The sequence below is a fragment of the Stenella coeruleoalba genome (genome assembly GCF_951394435.1).
Source record: "Stenella coeruleoalba genome assembly, chromosome: 4".
Lineage (NCBI taxonomy): Eukaryota > Metazoa > Chordata > Mammalia > Artiodactyla > Delphinidae > Stenella > Stenella coeruleoalba.
In genome coordinates, this window is record NC_137149.1 from 105,900,148 (window position 1) to 105,914,717 (window position 14,570).

At 42.7% G+C, this 14,570-nt stretch overlaps 1 protein-coding gene across 1 annotated transcript in view; it reads left to right on the forward strand.

Annotated features, from left to right (window-relative positions):
- Positions 1-14,570, forward strand: part of FRAS1 (Fraser extracellular matrix complex subunit 1) — a 460,552-nt gene that overhangs the window by 421,604 nt on the left and 24,378 nt on the right. The window contains exons 60-65 of the mRNA XM_079919788.1: positions 555-711; positions 2,888-3,088; positions 4,637-4,824; positions 6,272-6,547; positions 10,396-10,628; positions 12,805-12,965. Of these exons, the coding sequence (XP_079775914.1) occupies positions 555-711; positions 2,888-3,088; positions 4,637-4,824; positions 6,272-6,547; positions 10,396-10,628; positions 12,805-12,965 (1,216 nt within the window). The remainder of the gene's footprint in view (positions 1-554; positions 712-2,887; positions 3,089-4,636; positions 4,825-6,271; positions 6,548-10,395; positions 10,629-12,804; positions 12,966-14,570) is intronic.

The following is a 14,570-nucleotide window of genomic DNA, read 5'->3' on the forward strand; positions in this document are numbered from 1 at the left end:
TGTGTTCTCAGACATTCAGTTCTCAGTTTTCAGATGAGCCACCATTCGGCAACACATTTGATAGTTCTGTAGCTTTTAAAGGTGTCTTTAGCCTAACAGGAAGGCTTTCTGAGTTCCTTATAAGATTCTTCAATTTTCACAAAGGAAAAGGAATATCATTCAACTCTCCAGGAAGTCTAATCCATATGTTAAACCCTCACCATCAGAAATCTACCAACATAACATGTACAAAGGTACAGATGAGCCCAGGCAAAATGTGGGAAAGCACACAGATGTTCTACAGATGCTTTTTAGTGATTCATTTTGTTGTTTTTCATAACGTATGACCAATAATTCAAAATCGTTTGGAATGTTTAATACAAGTCTCCACGTATAGGTAGGTCCACTCAGGCATGAACTGTTAAACATTCTATTTTATAAATGAAACGGGATATTTTTGAATCTGTGTTGACTCTTTGATGCTACAAAGAAGGAAAATCATTTTCTAGGGAAAGCCAAGCAAATTATTGATATCTCACTGCAAATTTTACTCTTTCTTGTGCCCTTGGCTCTAGATGAAGAACTGTACTGTCTATATCTACGATGACTCCATGTTTGAGCCTGAGGAACAGTTCAGGGTCTACCTTGGCCATCCTCTTGGGAACCACTGGAGTGGAGCCAGAGTTGGAAAGAATAACATGGCCACCATCACCATATCCAATGATGAAGATGGTAATGGAAGAAATTGCCTTTAGTTACTCTTAGGTTGATGGGACATGAATGGATGTTTTACCAATAACATAATTATAGGTGTTTTGAAAAATGAAAGCACTATAAAAGTGTCTACTGATAACAGTCTTAGAGTATCTATATAAAATATTGGCAGCAAATGATCACCGTCTACAGAGCTCCAGTATTTTAAATCACATTGTTCTCTACCACATCACCAAGAGATAGGGAGCAAGTATGGTTAAACGCTAGGACAGAGATGCTAAGACAGACAGAGAATAAAAATGTTTAAGTCACTGCAATTCAAGAGCAGGATTGGAAATACAATCAGAATCAGTTGAATCCAATGAACTGAACTAAAATGCTGCCACCTTTCTGGAAAAGTCTAATTTCTCAGTTTTCTTCTCTCTAATTGATTTGGCCTACTAACCTAAAAAAACTTAAATTCTTTAGTCAGTTGTCAGCAAAGAGTGACCCAGGCACCAAAGAAAACAAAATCTGTTTCAAATAGGGACATAATTGTTTTATTAAAATAGGTATTTTAATAAATGGACAATAAAACTATAAATAGTAACAGCTGTTTTTATTGAATATTGACTGTATACTAAGAACCATTCTAAGCATATAATACTATTTCATTTCATTTCATTCTGACAGTAGCCCCTTGAGGTAGGTGTTATTATCCCTACATTATAGGTAAAGAAATTGAACCTCAGCACAGTTATATAATTTACGTTCTTAGTTACACAGCTGTAAGCAACAAAAGTGCATGTAGAACCTTATTTTATCAGATTCTAGAATCTACGCAAGAGTCAGTGAGACTCTTAGGGTTTCTAATATTAAAATAGGGACTAACTTGGACATTGGGAAAAAAGCAAAAAAGCCAGCCTTGAAGTTGAATTAGCCCTTTACCCAAGGGGACTCAGGTTCAAATCCTGAACCTCTCCTGTTCACATAGAAAAAGTGAACCTCTCCTGTTCACACAGAAAACCCAGTGACTGAAGCTCAGAGAAGTAACAAGTTCACACTGTGTTACAGTGACATACCTCAATTTCAAAGAGCGCACACGGTAACAACTATGAAGTCTAAAATGAAGCATATCTTCTACAATTAGGAAGAACTGATTTTCTGAGAGAGAAAGAGGGAAGTGAACATAGAGACATCAGAAATTTCTGAAAGAGTCTATATTTTAAGTGGTATAAGATTTGTAATTGCTCCCAATGTTTCCATCTTCTTATCCCACTCTCTCCACCACTACCACGTTGCCCTTCCTCATGAGAATATAATACAAAAGAAGGCATAATTTGAATTTTTTAAAAAAATCAACAATTAATCGTTCCATAGCAATGAGGATAGTACCTCAAATCAGATTGTGTTAGGAAATCTTGTGTTCCTGAATTATTGTTGTAGCTGGTCACTATAACTACTCATCCTTAACTAAATAACCTGTGAGAAGTTAGGAAAAGCTAAGCGTTGGGGAGCTGAGAGCACTGGGAGGGAGGATCCAAAAGATCAGAGATGGGCTTCCCTGGTGGCGCAGTGGTTGAGAGTCCGCCTGCCGATGCAGGGGACACGGGTTCGTGCCCTGGTCCAGGAAGATCCCACATGCCGTGGAGCGGCTGGGCCCGTGAGCCATGGCCGCTGAGCCTGTGCGTCCGGAGCCTGTGCTCCACAATGGGAGAGGCCACAACAGTGAGAGGCCCGCGGACCGCAAAAAAAAAAAAAAAAAAAGATCAGAGATTTGGTACATTTAAGCAGTATATAAATGAAAAGGAGTTGGTTCATAGAATCAGTCAATAGATATTTATCAAGGGCTTAACTGTGTCTCTGTCCCTTGATAAATTGTGCAGATTTAAAAACATGCTGTGAGCTATAATGCCTAGATGGAAACTTGGACATCGTGCATTTCAAACTGCTTAAAAATATTTCTTCCACTATATTGTTTTTAATAAGAAATATGTGAGAAACAACTCCTGCAGAATCACAGATAAATCCCTTTTTCCAAAGTATTGCTTAGGGATAAATACTGATTGATTTTTATTGACTGCAAGCTATTTTGCCTTTGTATTGTTAACTAATGTGAAAAATTCCCTCGTCATTAGAAGGTGTTTTCCTGGGAGGTGGAATTCTTTGTCACTTTTCCAACTTGCTCTTGTTTTCCTAACCTTGTTTCCTTAAGCTCCCACCATTGAGTTTGAAGAAGCTGCATACCAAGTCCGGGAACCCTCAGGGCCAGATGCCACGGCCATTCTGAACATCAAGGTGATCCGCAGAGGGGATCAGAACAGGACGTCCAAGATTCGCTGTAGCACACGGGACGGGTCGGCCCAGTCTGGTGTGGATTATTACCCAAAAAGCCGAATCTTAAAGTTCAGTCCTGGTAATTGAATGCCAATCCCAATCTGTAGGTTTTACTTAAGAGAGAGGCAGATATCTTATATTTGAAGAAAGGAACGAGCAGAAAAATGAGAGAGAGAAACAGTATTTCCAACAGCGTGAAGTACTTATTAAGCACACATTTGAGATTGTGGGAGTCTTTAAATTTTCTAATTAGTAAAAATGGCATGGTAAAGAAAGAAAAAGGCCAGAGAAATGCTTCACTTCAGAACATCCTAGGCATTTTGGCTCATTCAAAAGGATTTTTTGTTGCTGCTGTCGTTAGCCTATGATTTGGTTGAGCAAGGAGGGCACTTGATTTTTTAAAAATATACATGATTTTTTGTATATTTTTGAATATTTGTCATTCAGCAAACATTGGTACAAACCACTGTGCTGGGCCCCTCGGGGATTACTAAACCCAGAAGGCACAATCTCCATGCTCAAGTGGTTTGACATCTACTAGGAGATGCTATGAAGATGAGTCAGGGAAGAAGGATGGGATTCAGGTCACAACCAGCTGTTTAACTGTCTGATATATTTATTTAATGGAAGGAATGAGACAGAGGAGGAGTTGAATTGTATGCTTGGCTTTTTCCCAGAACTTTATGGAGCAGTATAAGGTGAAAAGGCTGTTATAGAGCCTGCCACCATGTGTGATGTGCCCAGAAGTGGGCAAAAGTGATAGAAGGTCTTTTCAGAGATGTCTTAGCAAGCGGAGGGAGAAAATGACTCCCTTGGAAATGGAGGGGTGGTCTCTGTATGTCCCTGTCACCCACCGGAGCTTCAGAGGGCTTTCGGCTCCATCCCTATGCGTCTGGTTCGTGTTTACAGGGAAGGTAGGTGCCCTTCCTCCACGTCGTCACAAGGACCTCTCTTCCAAGCGTCTTAGCTTTTTCCTTTTCTGCATAAGCATCTGGGGGAAAGGCAGGTCTTACAAGTAACCTAGCCCAGATGTCTATAGGAGAGGAAGAAGGGCACCTTGACTACTGCCCGAGATATCTGCACCTTCACAGAATTACTTTACAGAAAAGGAAGGGGGTTTCTAAGCTCTAACCCTCCCCATTCCAGGCTGCCAAACCTTCACATTATTGTCTTTGCAGAAATGGCCTGGTAGGTAGCCCTTGAGCTATTGGTCCCCAGGAGACAGCTTTGAAGGATGGTGTACAAGCACTCAGCCGCACAGGAGCTCATGCCTAAATGTAAAGGGGAAAGAAAAGTTAGGCAGAAAACCTCATAGCCAGGGTGGAGCGTATTTTGAATCATAGATTTTTATTACCACCAGCTAGTGTCAGGCAGGGGCCATTAATCCTCATATGGCGTTGCATAGTAAATCTGCGGTACTGAGCCTCCACCACAGGTGGAATTTGACCAAGAAAACAGATTCCTCGCTTGAGATGGGGCTAACGTGACAAGCAGCCACTACATTGATAGGAAACCTCTGAAAGGAAAGGGCGTATTTCAACATAAAGCCTAAGCAGTGCCAACCTGCACTGTCTTAAGTGGGTCACTCATGAGGACCTTTGCCCTCTTTGTTCTGTCCTTGGCGAAGGTGTGGATCATATCTTCTTTAAAGTTGAGATCCTGTCCAATGAAGACCGGGAGTGGCATGAATCGTTCTCTCTAGTCCTTGGCCCGGATGACCCAGTGGAAGCTGTTCTTGGTGATGTGACCACTGCCACAGTGACGATTCTAGACCAGGAGGTGTCAGGGAGCCTCATCCTGCCAGCGCCGCCCATTGTGAGTCTCTCAACCCAAAGGATCGTTGCTTATGTCCTAGTAATTAGATAAGAACTTGAGAGAAGCAGGACTTCCAATGCTGCACGTCTTCATTTTTCTAACACAGTGATTTTCTTTTCTTTTTTTTTGTTTAACATCTTTATTAGAGTATAATTGCTTTACAATAGTGTGTTAGTTTCTGCTGTATAACATAGTGAATCAGCTGTACTTATACATATATCCCCATATCTCCTCCCTCTTGCATCTCCCTCCCACCTTCCCTATCCCACCCCTCCAGGCGGTCACAAAGCACCGAGCTGATCTCCCTGTGCTATGTGGCTGCTTCCCACTAGCTATCTATTTTACACTTGGTAATGTATATAAGTCCATGCCACTCCCTCACTTCATCCCAGCTTACCCTTCCCCCTCCCCGTAACACAGTGATTTTCAACCAAGAGCGAGGGCTCTTGTCCTTTCCCCCAAATCTCTCACTCCCGTCACCTCTGGGGAACACTTGGCAATGTCTGGTGACATCTGTGGTTGTCAAGACTGTCACACTAGGTGCTATTAGCATCTAGTGGGTGGAAGTCAGGGAAGCTGCTAAACATCCTACAATACACAGGACAACGCCAACAGCAAGGAATTATCTGGCTCAAATGTCAGTAGTGCCAAGGATGAGAAACCTTGTTTTGACATAAGAGTGAGACCAAACCATACTGAGACCTTAGTCTGATAAAGACAGAAGGTGCAATACAATTGATCTTCTCATTTCTTTGGTGGAACCTAGAAGAGTAAAAAAGGAATATTACCCCACACTTATTATCCTACATACTCGCCACATGCATAGAATTAAGTATCTGCAGAAATGTACCACCATGTTTCCCAGTTTGGGGATGAACAGAATGAACGCACCGACTTCACAGTTAGGAGGAAAATGCATAGAGGTTGCCAAGAATTTAACCCATGATAATGAGCTAGTCTTAATAAGTCTTATAACCTCCCTCGACTAGTCTCATAGAGTAAAAGGGTCATTTCAAAACGTGTCTCTTCTTTGACCATGGAAGAAATATACTACCTTTATTTACTCCTGTTATGCCAAATGTGCTACGGCATACCATTAACAATTTAATGCAACTTTAAACTAGTAACTGCCGTTTATGATATAGTTTTAGTTACTGTGTATGGGGGGAGGGGAGAGTATTTTTCACATGAGTGATAGGGCTCTGAATTAGGAATGAGAGCAATAAGATAATAAAGCTTTTAGCTCACGGGGGAGGAAGATGTTCTCCACCATTAAAGATCTGCAGTATCTTTTAGGGACGCCTGGCCAAGCATTGTTAAAACTTCTGCTATATTTTAAAGAATCCCTAGGAGTTAAGTGATCTCCTGAATCTCTGGGGAAGGGAGCCTTGGTTCTCTGACCTTCCCGATACCCACCCCGGGCTGAAGCTTTGTTGCTCCTTTGCAGGTTGTCACACTTGCTGACTATGACCATGTGGAAGAGGTTACCAAGGAGGGAGTCAAGAAATCCCCCTCCCCGGGCTACCCGCTGGTCTGTGTCACCCCCTGCGACCCCCATTTCCCCAAGTATGCCATCATGAAGGAGCGCTGTAATGAGGCTGGCATCAACCAGACGTCCGTGCAGTTCAGCTGGGAAGTGGCCACCCCCACTGATGGCAACGGGGCCCGGTCTCCCTTTGAGACCATCACTGACAACACGCCATTCACCAGTGTCAACCACATGGTAGGTCTGTTTGCGGAGGGAGAGACCTGGCGTTTCTCTCTGTTACTACAACTCTATCAAATTTCTTCAGGTCCCTGCATGGCATTTGGTATAAAATAAACAAATAAGCAGGTACACAGAGACACACACAATCTTTTTATTCTTACATATAAGGAAAGGTAATATGGTGTAGTAGAAAGAGAACTAGGCTGATAACTCAGACAACCTGTTTACAAACCTTGATTCTGTCTGTTTTTAACTACACGATGTTACGAGTTCACTTAACCTACTGAGTCTCAGTTTCCTATCTACAAAATACCAAGTCCACTTAATCCACTTGACAAGGTCATTGACACATCAGATATATAAAAGTGATCTATATTGGAGAGGGTGTGGAGAAAAGGGAACCCTCTTGCATTGTTGGTGGGAACGTAAATTGATACAGCCACTATGGAGAACAGTATGGAGGTTCCTTAAAAAACTAAAAATAGAATTACCATATGATCCAGCCATCCCACTACTGGCATATACCCAGAGAAAACCATAATTCAAAAAGACACATGCACCCCAATGTTCATTGCAGCACTATTTACAATAGCCAGGTCATGGAAGCAACCTAAATGCCCATCGACAGACGAATGGATAAAGAAGATGTGGTACATATATACAATGGAACATTACTCAGCCATAAAAAGGAATGAAATTGGGTCATTTGTTGAGACGTGGATGGATCTAGAGACTGTCATACAGAGTGAAGTAAGTCAGAAAGAGAAAAACAAATATCGTATACTAACGCATATATGTGGAGCCTAGAAAAATGGTACAGATGAACCGGTTTGCAGGGCAGGAATTGAGACACAGATGTAGAGAACTAACGTATGGACACCAAGGGGGGAAAGTGGTGGGGGGTGGGGGTGGGGGTGTGCTGAATTGGGCGATTGGGATTGACATGTATACACTGATGTGTATAAAATTGATGACTAATAAGGACCTGCTGTATAAAAAAATAAAATTAAAATTTTTTTTAAAAAATTAAAAAAAAATAAAAGTGATCTATAAATGAAGTAAGTCAAAGATCCCAGGTAGGTACAATTAAGGATTACTGTTCTTTTCATATCTCTTACACCATTCAGTAAGGAGTAGGGTGTAAACTTAAGGACATGGACCGAGGGTTCTCCCACACTTGTATGTCCATCCCAAAAGAGCCACCACATTGATGGCACGTAGTAGGGACCAGTTATTAAACAAGATGAGAGGATGCTTGCTAAGTGATCAGCATTTTTCAAAGCCCTGTGAGAGGACATGAAAAGAGGTTCCAAATGCAGTTGCTGTCCTCAGCAAGTTAGGAAGCCAGACCCACACGCCTGCCACCATCAGAGAGCAGTCAACAGTGGTGGTTCTCCCGACCTCAGGAAACAGTCCATCACTCTGACACTGCTCCTCACACCAATGAAGTTCTTCAGAGGAAGAGCTGTAAGCAGTGGAGAGTCAGGCTCTACAGAGTATCTGGCATATAGTAAGCATTTAATAATTTTTGGCTGAAATGAGTGCCATTAATAAGTTTGGAAATCAGAAATTTCTTTCAGACTGAATTTCTCTAGATTTTTCCCTACAAACCCACCGTTTGTTCTCACTTTAAGAAGTGCCTCGTGTGGGGCTTCCCTGGTGGCGCAGTGGTTGAGAGTCCGCCTGCCGATGCAGGGGACACGGGTTCGTGCCCCAGTCCGGGAAGATCCCACGTGCCGCGGAGCGGCTGGGCCCGTGAGCCATGGCCGCTGAGCCTGCGCGTCCGGAGCCTGTGCTCCGCAACGGGAGAAGCCACAACAGTGAGAGGCCCGCGTAATGCAAAAAAAAAAAAAAAATGCCTCGTGTGGATGGGGCCCTAGTGGAGGAGAGCTGTTAGATGTACACGGGAGGCTTTGGATAAAGCAGGTCCTTCATGTCCGTTGTCTTTGACACAGCTTAATCAGAAAGGCCAGAATATTCATTTTGCAATATAACCTAGTTTGAATTTAAATTATCTTTTTTATTATTACTAAAAATGTAAATGGCAAGACAGCGTATTGTTTCATAAGTATCTAATTTTCTGTTCAACAAAACCATGAAGGGGTTTCATCTGATTTGAGCCAAATATACATTTGTAACAGGTACCAAGTTTATGATTTTACTTCATGTTTCAGTTTTCCTTCTTGCAATGAATTGGTGACTAACACTTTTACCCCTGTTTCCTTTGCTCTATCTTCATTTCTTCAATTATTTATTTAATACCATTGTACTGCATGCATTTTTGTAAGATGCCTCAAATCCCTTCTGAACAAAGTCCATGTATCAATAAATAAATAAAGTGTTGGCAGCTAATTAAATCATTTTAATGGAAAAATCTTCCATTTTTAATGGATTTCAGTGAAACTTGTTTCCATGAGTAGAATTTATAAGTTTGTATGATTGCTTTGTGGGAGGTCTATGGCACACAGAACTACTAATTCGTTTTTCTTGTTATGTATTTCCCTGTGTCTATGCACTCATAACCTATAGAGTTTTGGTGACCTATGTTGCCTCTGCATGCATTGGGTTAAGCATGCTTATGGATTCTGTATGCCTGGGAGCATGAGAGAATCTGTAGAAAGACTTTCAAAGGCCAGTAGGTGCACAATATTATGTAACAACCTACATGGGAAAAGAATTTGAAAAAGAATAGATATATGTATATGTATAACTGAATCACTTTGCTGTACATCTGAAACTAACACAACATCGTTAATCAACTATACTCCAATATAAAATAAAAAGTTAAAAAAATAATAAAGTTATTATTTTTTTTAAAAGGCCAGTAGGTGTCAGAGGCCAACTTCTAACTTCAAGTCTGCATGTTATTGTAACCCTTGCAACATGTGTAGTAATTAAGTGGGAAGTGAGGGAGGGAATAGAATTAGGGAGGAAAGAAAACTAAGAACTCCTAGAAAAGAAGTATCTTTCCTCTTTATCCTGATACCATGCCCTCAGCGAAAGTGACTTGGAGGCAACCAGTCTTGCTGGAAGTGCTGAAAACCAGTTAAGTGGTTCTTATGCTGAACCTAATATATAAAGAGAACAACTGTCACAGGGAACTAGTCATCTCTGGGCTCTTGCTACACATCTATCAACTTGTTAGTTACCTAACTTACCACCTTAGGCTCTACGTACTCACTGCTCTGTCCCTGGTGCCTGACTCCTGGTAGAAAGTCAGTACTTATGTGGTAAATGAATGGATGGATGGATAGATCAATGGATGGATAGATAGATAAGTGGACAGATGGAGGGATGGGTGGGGGATGGTGTGGACTAAGAATGCTGCCTGCCATGTCAGTAAGCAAAGGATGTGACAGCCATCAGCCACTATAGCCGATGGTGCACCCTGAGGAGACTCGGGGTGAGAAAACACAGGATACTGGCCCCAGGTAGCTGAGGTGCATATCAAAGGAATGAGTTCAGTGAGCCTAAACCCTTGCATGTTCCCAAACATAGGAAAGTGCTCAATTCCTTAACTTGAGGTATCTGGTTTTCTTTACTTAAGAGTAAGCTTTTGATGTTTGAACTACTGGTCTTTTGTTGCAAAAACTCCTCTATATCCTGGCTCCCCCCACCCGCCTTGCCTCTTGGAGCAGGTCTCTCAGAATTATCCGAGTTGCTGTGTCTCGGGCTTAAGTCCTCAGTTTTGCCCGCCGAATAAAACAGAACTCAACTTTTAGGCTGTGCATTTTTTTTCAGTCGACAATAGTCTTTACAGATTACCTTGTACCAAGAATTGGGGTGGCCTATCACCCAGAAGGTACGTGTGGAGAGCTGTTGAAGTAGTGTACACGTCTGAGGTGCTTTATTCTTCCTGGTAGGTCCTGGACAGCATTTACTTCAGCCGGAGGTTCCATGTACGTTGTGTGGCCAAGGCTGTGGACAAGGTGGGCCACGTGGGGACCCCCTTGAGGAGCAACATTGTTACCATCGGAACAGGCAGTGCGATCTGCCACACCCCAGTGGTGGCTGGGACAGCCCGAGGCTTCCAGGCTCAGTCCTTCATCGCGAACTTGAAATACCTGGACGTCAAACACAAGGAGCATCCCAACAGGTCAGGCAGGTGGTTCCTTCCGCGAGGAGACGGCAGAGGGAGTCTCCAGCTATGCTTTCTGTGTTTTCTGGGTGGGACAGATCAATGAGTGATGCTTCTGCAAAATAAGAATAGTGGTGGGGCTTCCTTGGTCGCGCAGTGGTTGAGAGTCCACCTGCCGATGCAGGGGACACGGGTTCGTGCACCGGTCCGGGAAGATCCCACATGCCGCGGAGCAGCTAGGCCCGTGAGCCATGGCCGCTGAGCCTGCGCGTCTGGAGCCTGTGCTCCGCAACGGGAGAGGCCACAACAGTGAGAGGCCCGCATACCGCAAAAAAAAAAAAAAGGAAAAAAAAAGAACAGTGGTGATGAGTGCTTCAGAAAACGTTTATATTCTTTGAAGGCCCCCTAAGATCTGGCCCCTTGTTATCTTCCTAGCCTCATTTCCCTCACCTTGTCATTTTCACCTGCCAGGCCACTCACAGGGAATCATGTGTAACTTCCCAGGGCTTCAGACTCTCTTAGGTGGCATGCCTCCGCCTCGTGGTTACTCCTGGCTCCAACTCTCCCCTGCTCCCTTCCACTCAGCGTCGTTAGATCCGATTGTCCCCCTCTATCTAACCCATGTCATCTCTTCATTTCCCCCAATTTAATTTGGAAGCTCTTCCTTCCGGCTTTTCTGGTACCCATGTCTGCCTCTCTCAGAGCATTATCATTATTCATTCTCTCCTTGTCGCCCCAGGAGATGATGATGGCAGGGAACATGACTGTTTATTTTGCATCCCCTCTGCCTAGAACGGTGCTTCTTGGCAGCTAAGAGGCACTAAGTATCCAGTGAGCAAATGAGTAATAACACTGTGTAAATTGTAAGTCAATGGACAGATGTGCTTTTATTTTTTCCCTGTGCCACTATGATTTTGTTGGAAAATGGATGCTTTCATTTTTGCATGCAAAAAAAAAAGAATTCGTGTAGGTTATACATATTCATTAAACCTCATAGTATTTATGCATGTGCCTTTATGAGCAACTGAGTTCAGAGAAAGGGGTTCATTTGCATGAAAAAAAGATTTGAACGTGGAGCCAAGAATATGCAAATCCTTCTTTTTTTCTAACAGAATGAAATTCATTTTTGTTAAAAAGCAATAACAGAAGTGCCCAGGGTTACTACTGACCCCTTCCTAGCAAAAGAGCCATCCTGTTCATGTTCTGAGGTTCTGATTCCTCTTTAAAACGTGAGTCTTTTTTTCTGGGAGGCAAGCTGTAGAAACTCAAAACGCACCCTCAATAAACATGCTGAAAATTTAAACTTGTGCCGTGAAAAAAATGGCAGCCCCTAAGTACAGTTCTGTTGTGTTGCAATATTTATTAAGCTCATATTTTATTTAGAATTGTGTACTACAGGCTCTGGAGAAACAAAAGAAGGGAAGGAAATGGTCCTTTGCCCTCATAGTGGAGAGGCAATATAAACAAGAGTCTGAAAGCACACAAGAAATAGCAGCCAATATAAATAAGTTACAGATTTCCTGGTCCAGAGGCACCTAAATGTGAAAGGATGGAGATCAAGGCAGAGCTTACTGCAGATTGATGCCAGTGAGGCCTGGTGGCCTTGTTGGACTGCAGGGAGAGAGGGGAGGGAAGGCTCCTTAAGTTGGGGAGAGACCGGATGCAGAGTGGTTTATTACTATTTGTAGGCTTTTTTCCTGGGTATGGATACTGGCCTTAGTGTTTAAGAGCTCAGTGATGTCTTTTTGGCACAAATACTTTAAAAAAAAATATGCGGCGACCGCAACCTCCACAGACACTCAAGGTGACAGAGAAGGGCAGCAGTACCTGTGTCAGTCACTCGGCTTTAGCTCATGAGGAAACAAAGCTTCCACTTAAAGCAGAAGAAAGCTATAAAGTCATTTGTGATTGTGATGTTATCTTTTCTTGCACGCACACACACAAAAATCTATGATTCTTGATTGCTATCAGTCCTGAGTCTGGAGGATCTCCTGGGGGCTGGAGAGAGGAGAATAACCCTACATGCACATCATACCCTTATGTTCAGAGAGAAATCCTACATGGAAAGCTTCAGAAAAGAAAAATTGGTAAATTCATTGATGAAGACAAATTGAGTTATGAGAAAGAAATGTACCATATTAACTGCTTATAGCGGGCACCTAAACACTGATTCCTACCCTATTTTTTCCCTTAGAATCCACATTTCAGTGCAGATCCCACACCAGGATGGAATGCTGCCCCTTATCTCCACCATGCCATTGCACAACTTGCATTTTCTACTATCTGAGTCCATCTACAGACACCAGCACCTCTGCTCCAATCTCGTCACCACCCGTGACCTGAGAGGCATCTCAGGTAAGGGAAGAGTCCCCTGCTGGTTTGCCCAGCCCAGCCCAGTGCAGTGACCCTTAGGAATATGGCTAAGTGCACTCTGCTTTTCATGTTTTCTGGTCCTCAAAATCTGCATGGTTAGTGGATTTCCTCCTTAGCAAGCAACCAAACACAGGCAGCTCGGACAGTGAAGTGAACAGGAAAAAACAGGGAGCGTGGAATGAAACTGACAGGTTGAACGTGCCTATTCCACTCCTTATACAACTGAACAGCTGTGAGCCAACTGCTTTCTTATCTGTAACATGAGGATAACAACTGCTACCAATCAAGGTGGGGATTAAGTGCGTCTACATTTTTAAAGCACCCGTCTTGGTAAATTTTAGCTCCTTCCTTCTCCCGTGTTTGGATCTGTGCTCTAAAATCCCATCATCTCAGCATTTTAGAAAGCTCACATGCAGATATTAGATGTTATAGGATGGTTCTCCGGGGGCAGGAGCTGAGGTGGAGCTTGGGGTGTGAAACGTTTATTTAGGGACCCACATCTTCTAAAGGGAAGGAGAGGAAGCAGGATTGGGCCGAGGGAGAAGTCAGCCTGAAGTGCAGCCGATGAAATGCCTCTTCAGGGAGCTCTGGAGAGAGCCCATCCGTCAAGCTTGTCCTGGGACAGCCCCAATGGACAGACCTCTCTACCTGACCTCTCTCAGTCCTCGAATGCAGACTGCTCAAGCAAGAGTGTGACCTCGGGCTCTGCAGCTGATGCAGGCCCGACGGAGCTGACAGCTGCGGTAGCGCATCTCCGTGTACAGCAGGGCAGACATTTTACTTTACAGAGAATCCTGTCCACTTCCATTCACCTTAGCAAGTGCACACTAAACGTGAATTTCCTCCCTTCACACCTGATGAATCATTTAACAGTGTTTTGGAAGATAGAAAAGCATTTATGTGCTCTTCCATATTCATTAAGCATCACTTTGGGTAGTGATGGTCTTTATACAGTAGAAATTAGTGGAGTGTAAATGATTTGTAAATCACTGAGCTACAGATGAAAGTTTAATTGGTCCACCTATGCAAGCTAGTGAAAGAAACATACCATGTTTATAGGCTGAAAGTTTGCACCTCTTCCTACTTAAACACAATTAAATTCAACACATGTTAACTGAGACCTTAGTCCTTGTGGGGCAGAGGGCTGGGTGCTGGTGTCAAACATTCTAAGAAATGCATCAGCTCTTTCAGAATACTATAGTTTCTTTGAGTACTATACAAATTTTAACCCTAATATTCTAAAATTGTATCTGTATTCAGCTCTCTGCTGCATAAAGGTCTTCGCTAATTTAGAACAGTTCAGTTGCCTGGCAGCATTTGATCCAATGATTTTTGCCTGTAGCAGGGGAAGTTTTGTCAAGCATAATTAGCGAGCTATCTACTCATTAACACAAAATTAAGACTTTTTTCTCCAAGAGTTCAGAAACCATAAGAGGCAGGGGAGGTAGTCAGATGTTTCTTTGCTGGCTTTCCATAAAAGCTATTTTTAAAAAATTGATCTTAAAAAATAACAATTCATCATTAAATAAATTGATCTTAAATACTGTGCTTTCAAAAATAAATAATGATAATAATTCATCAACAAAT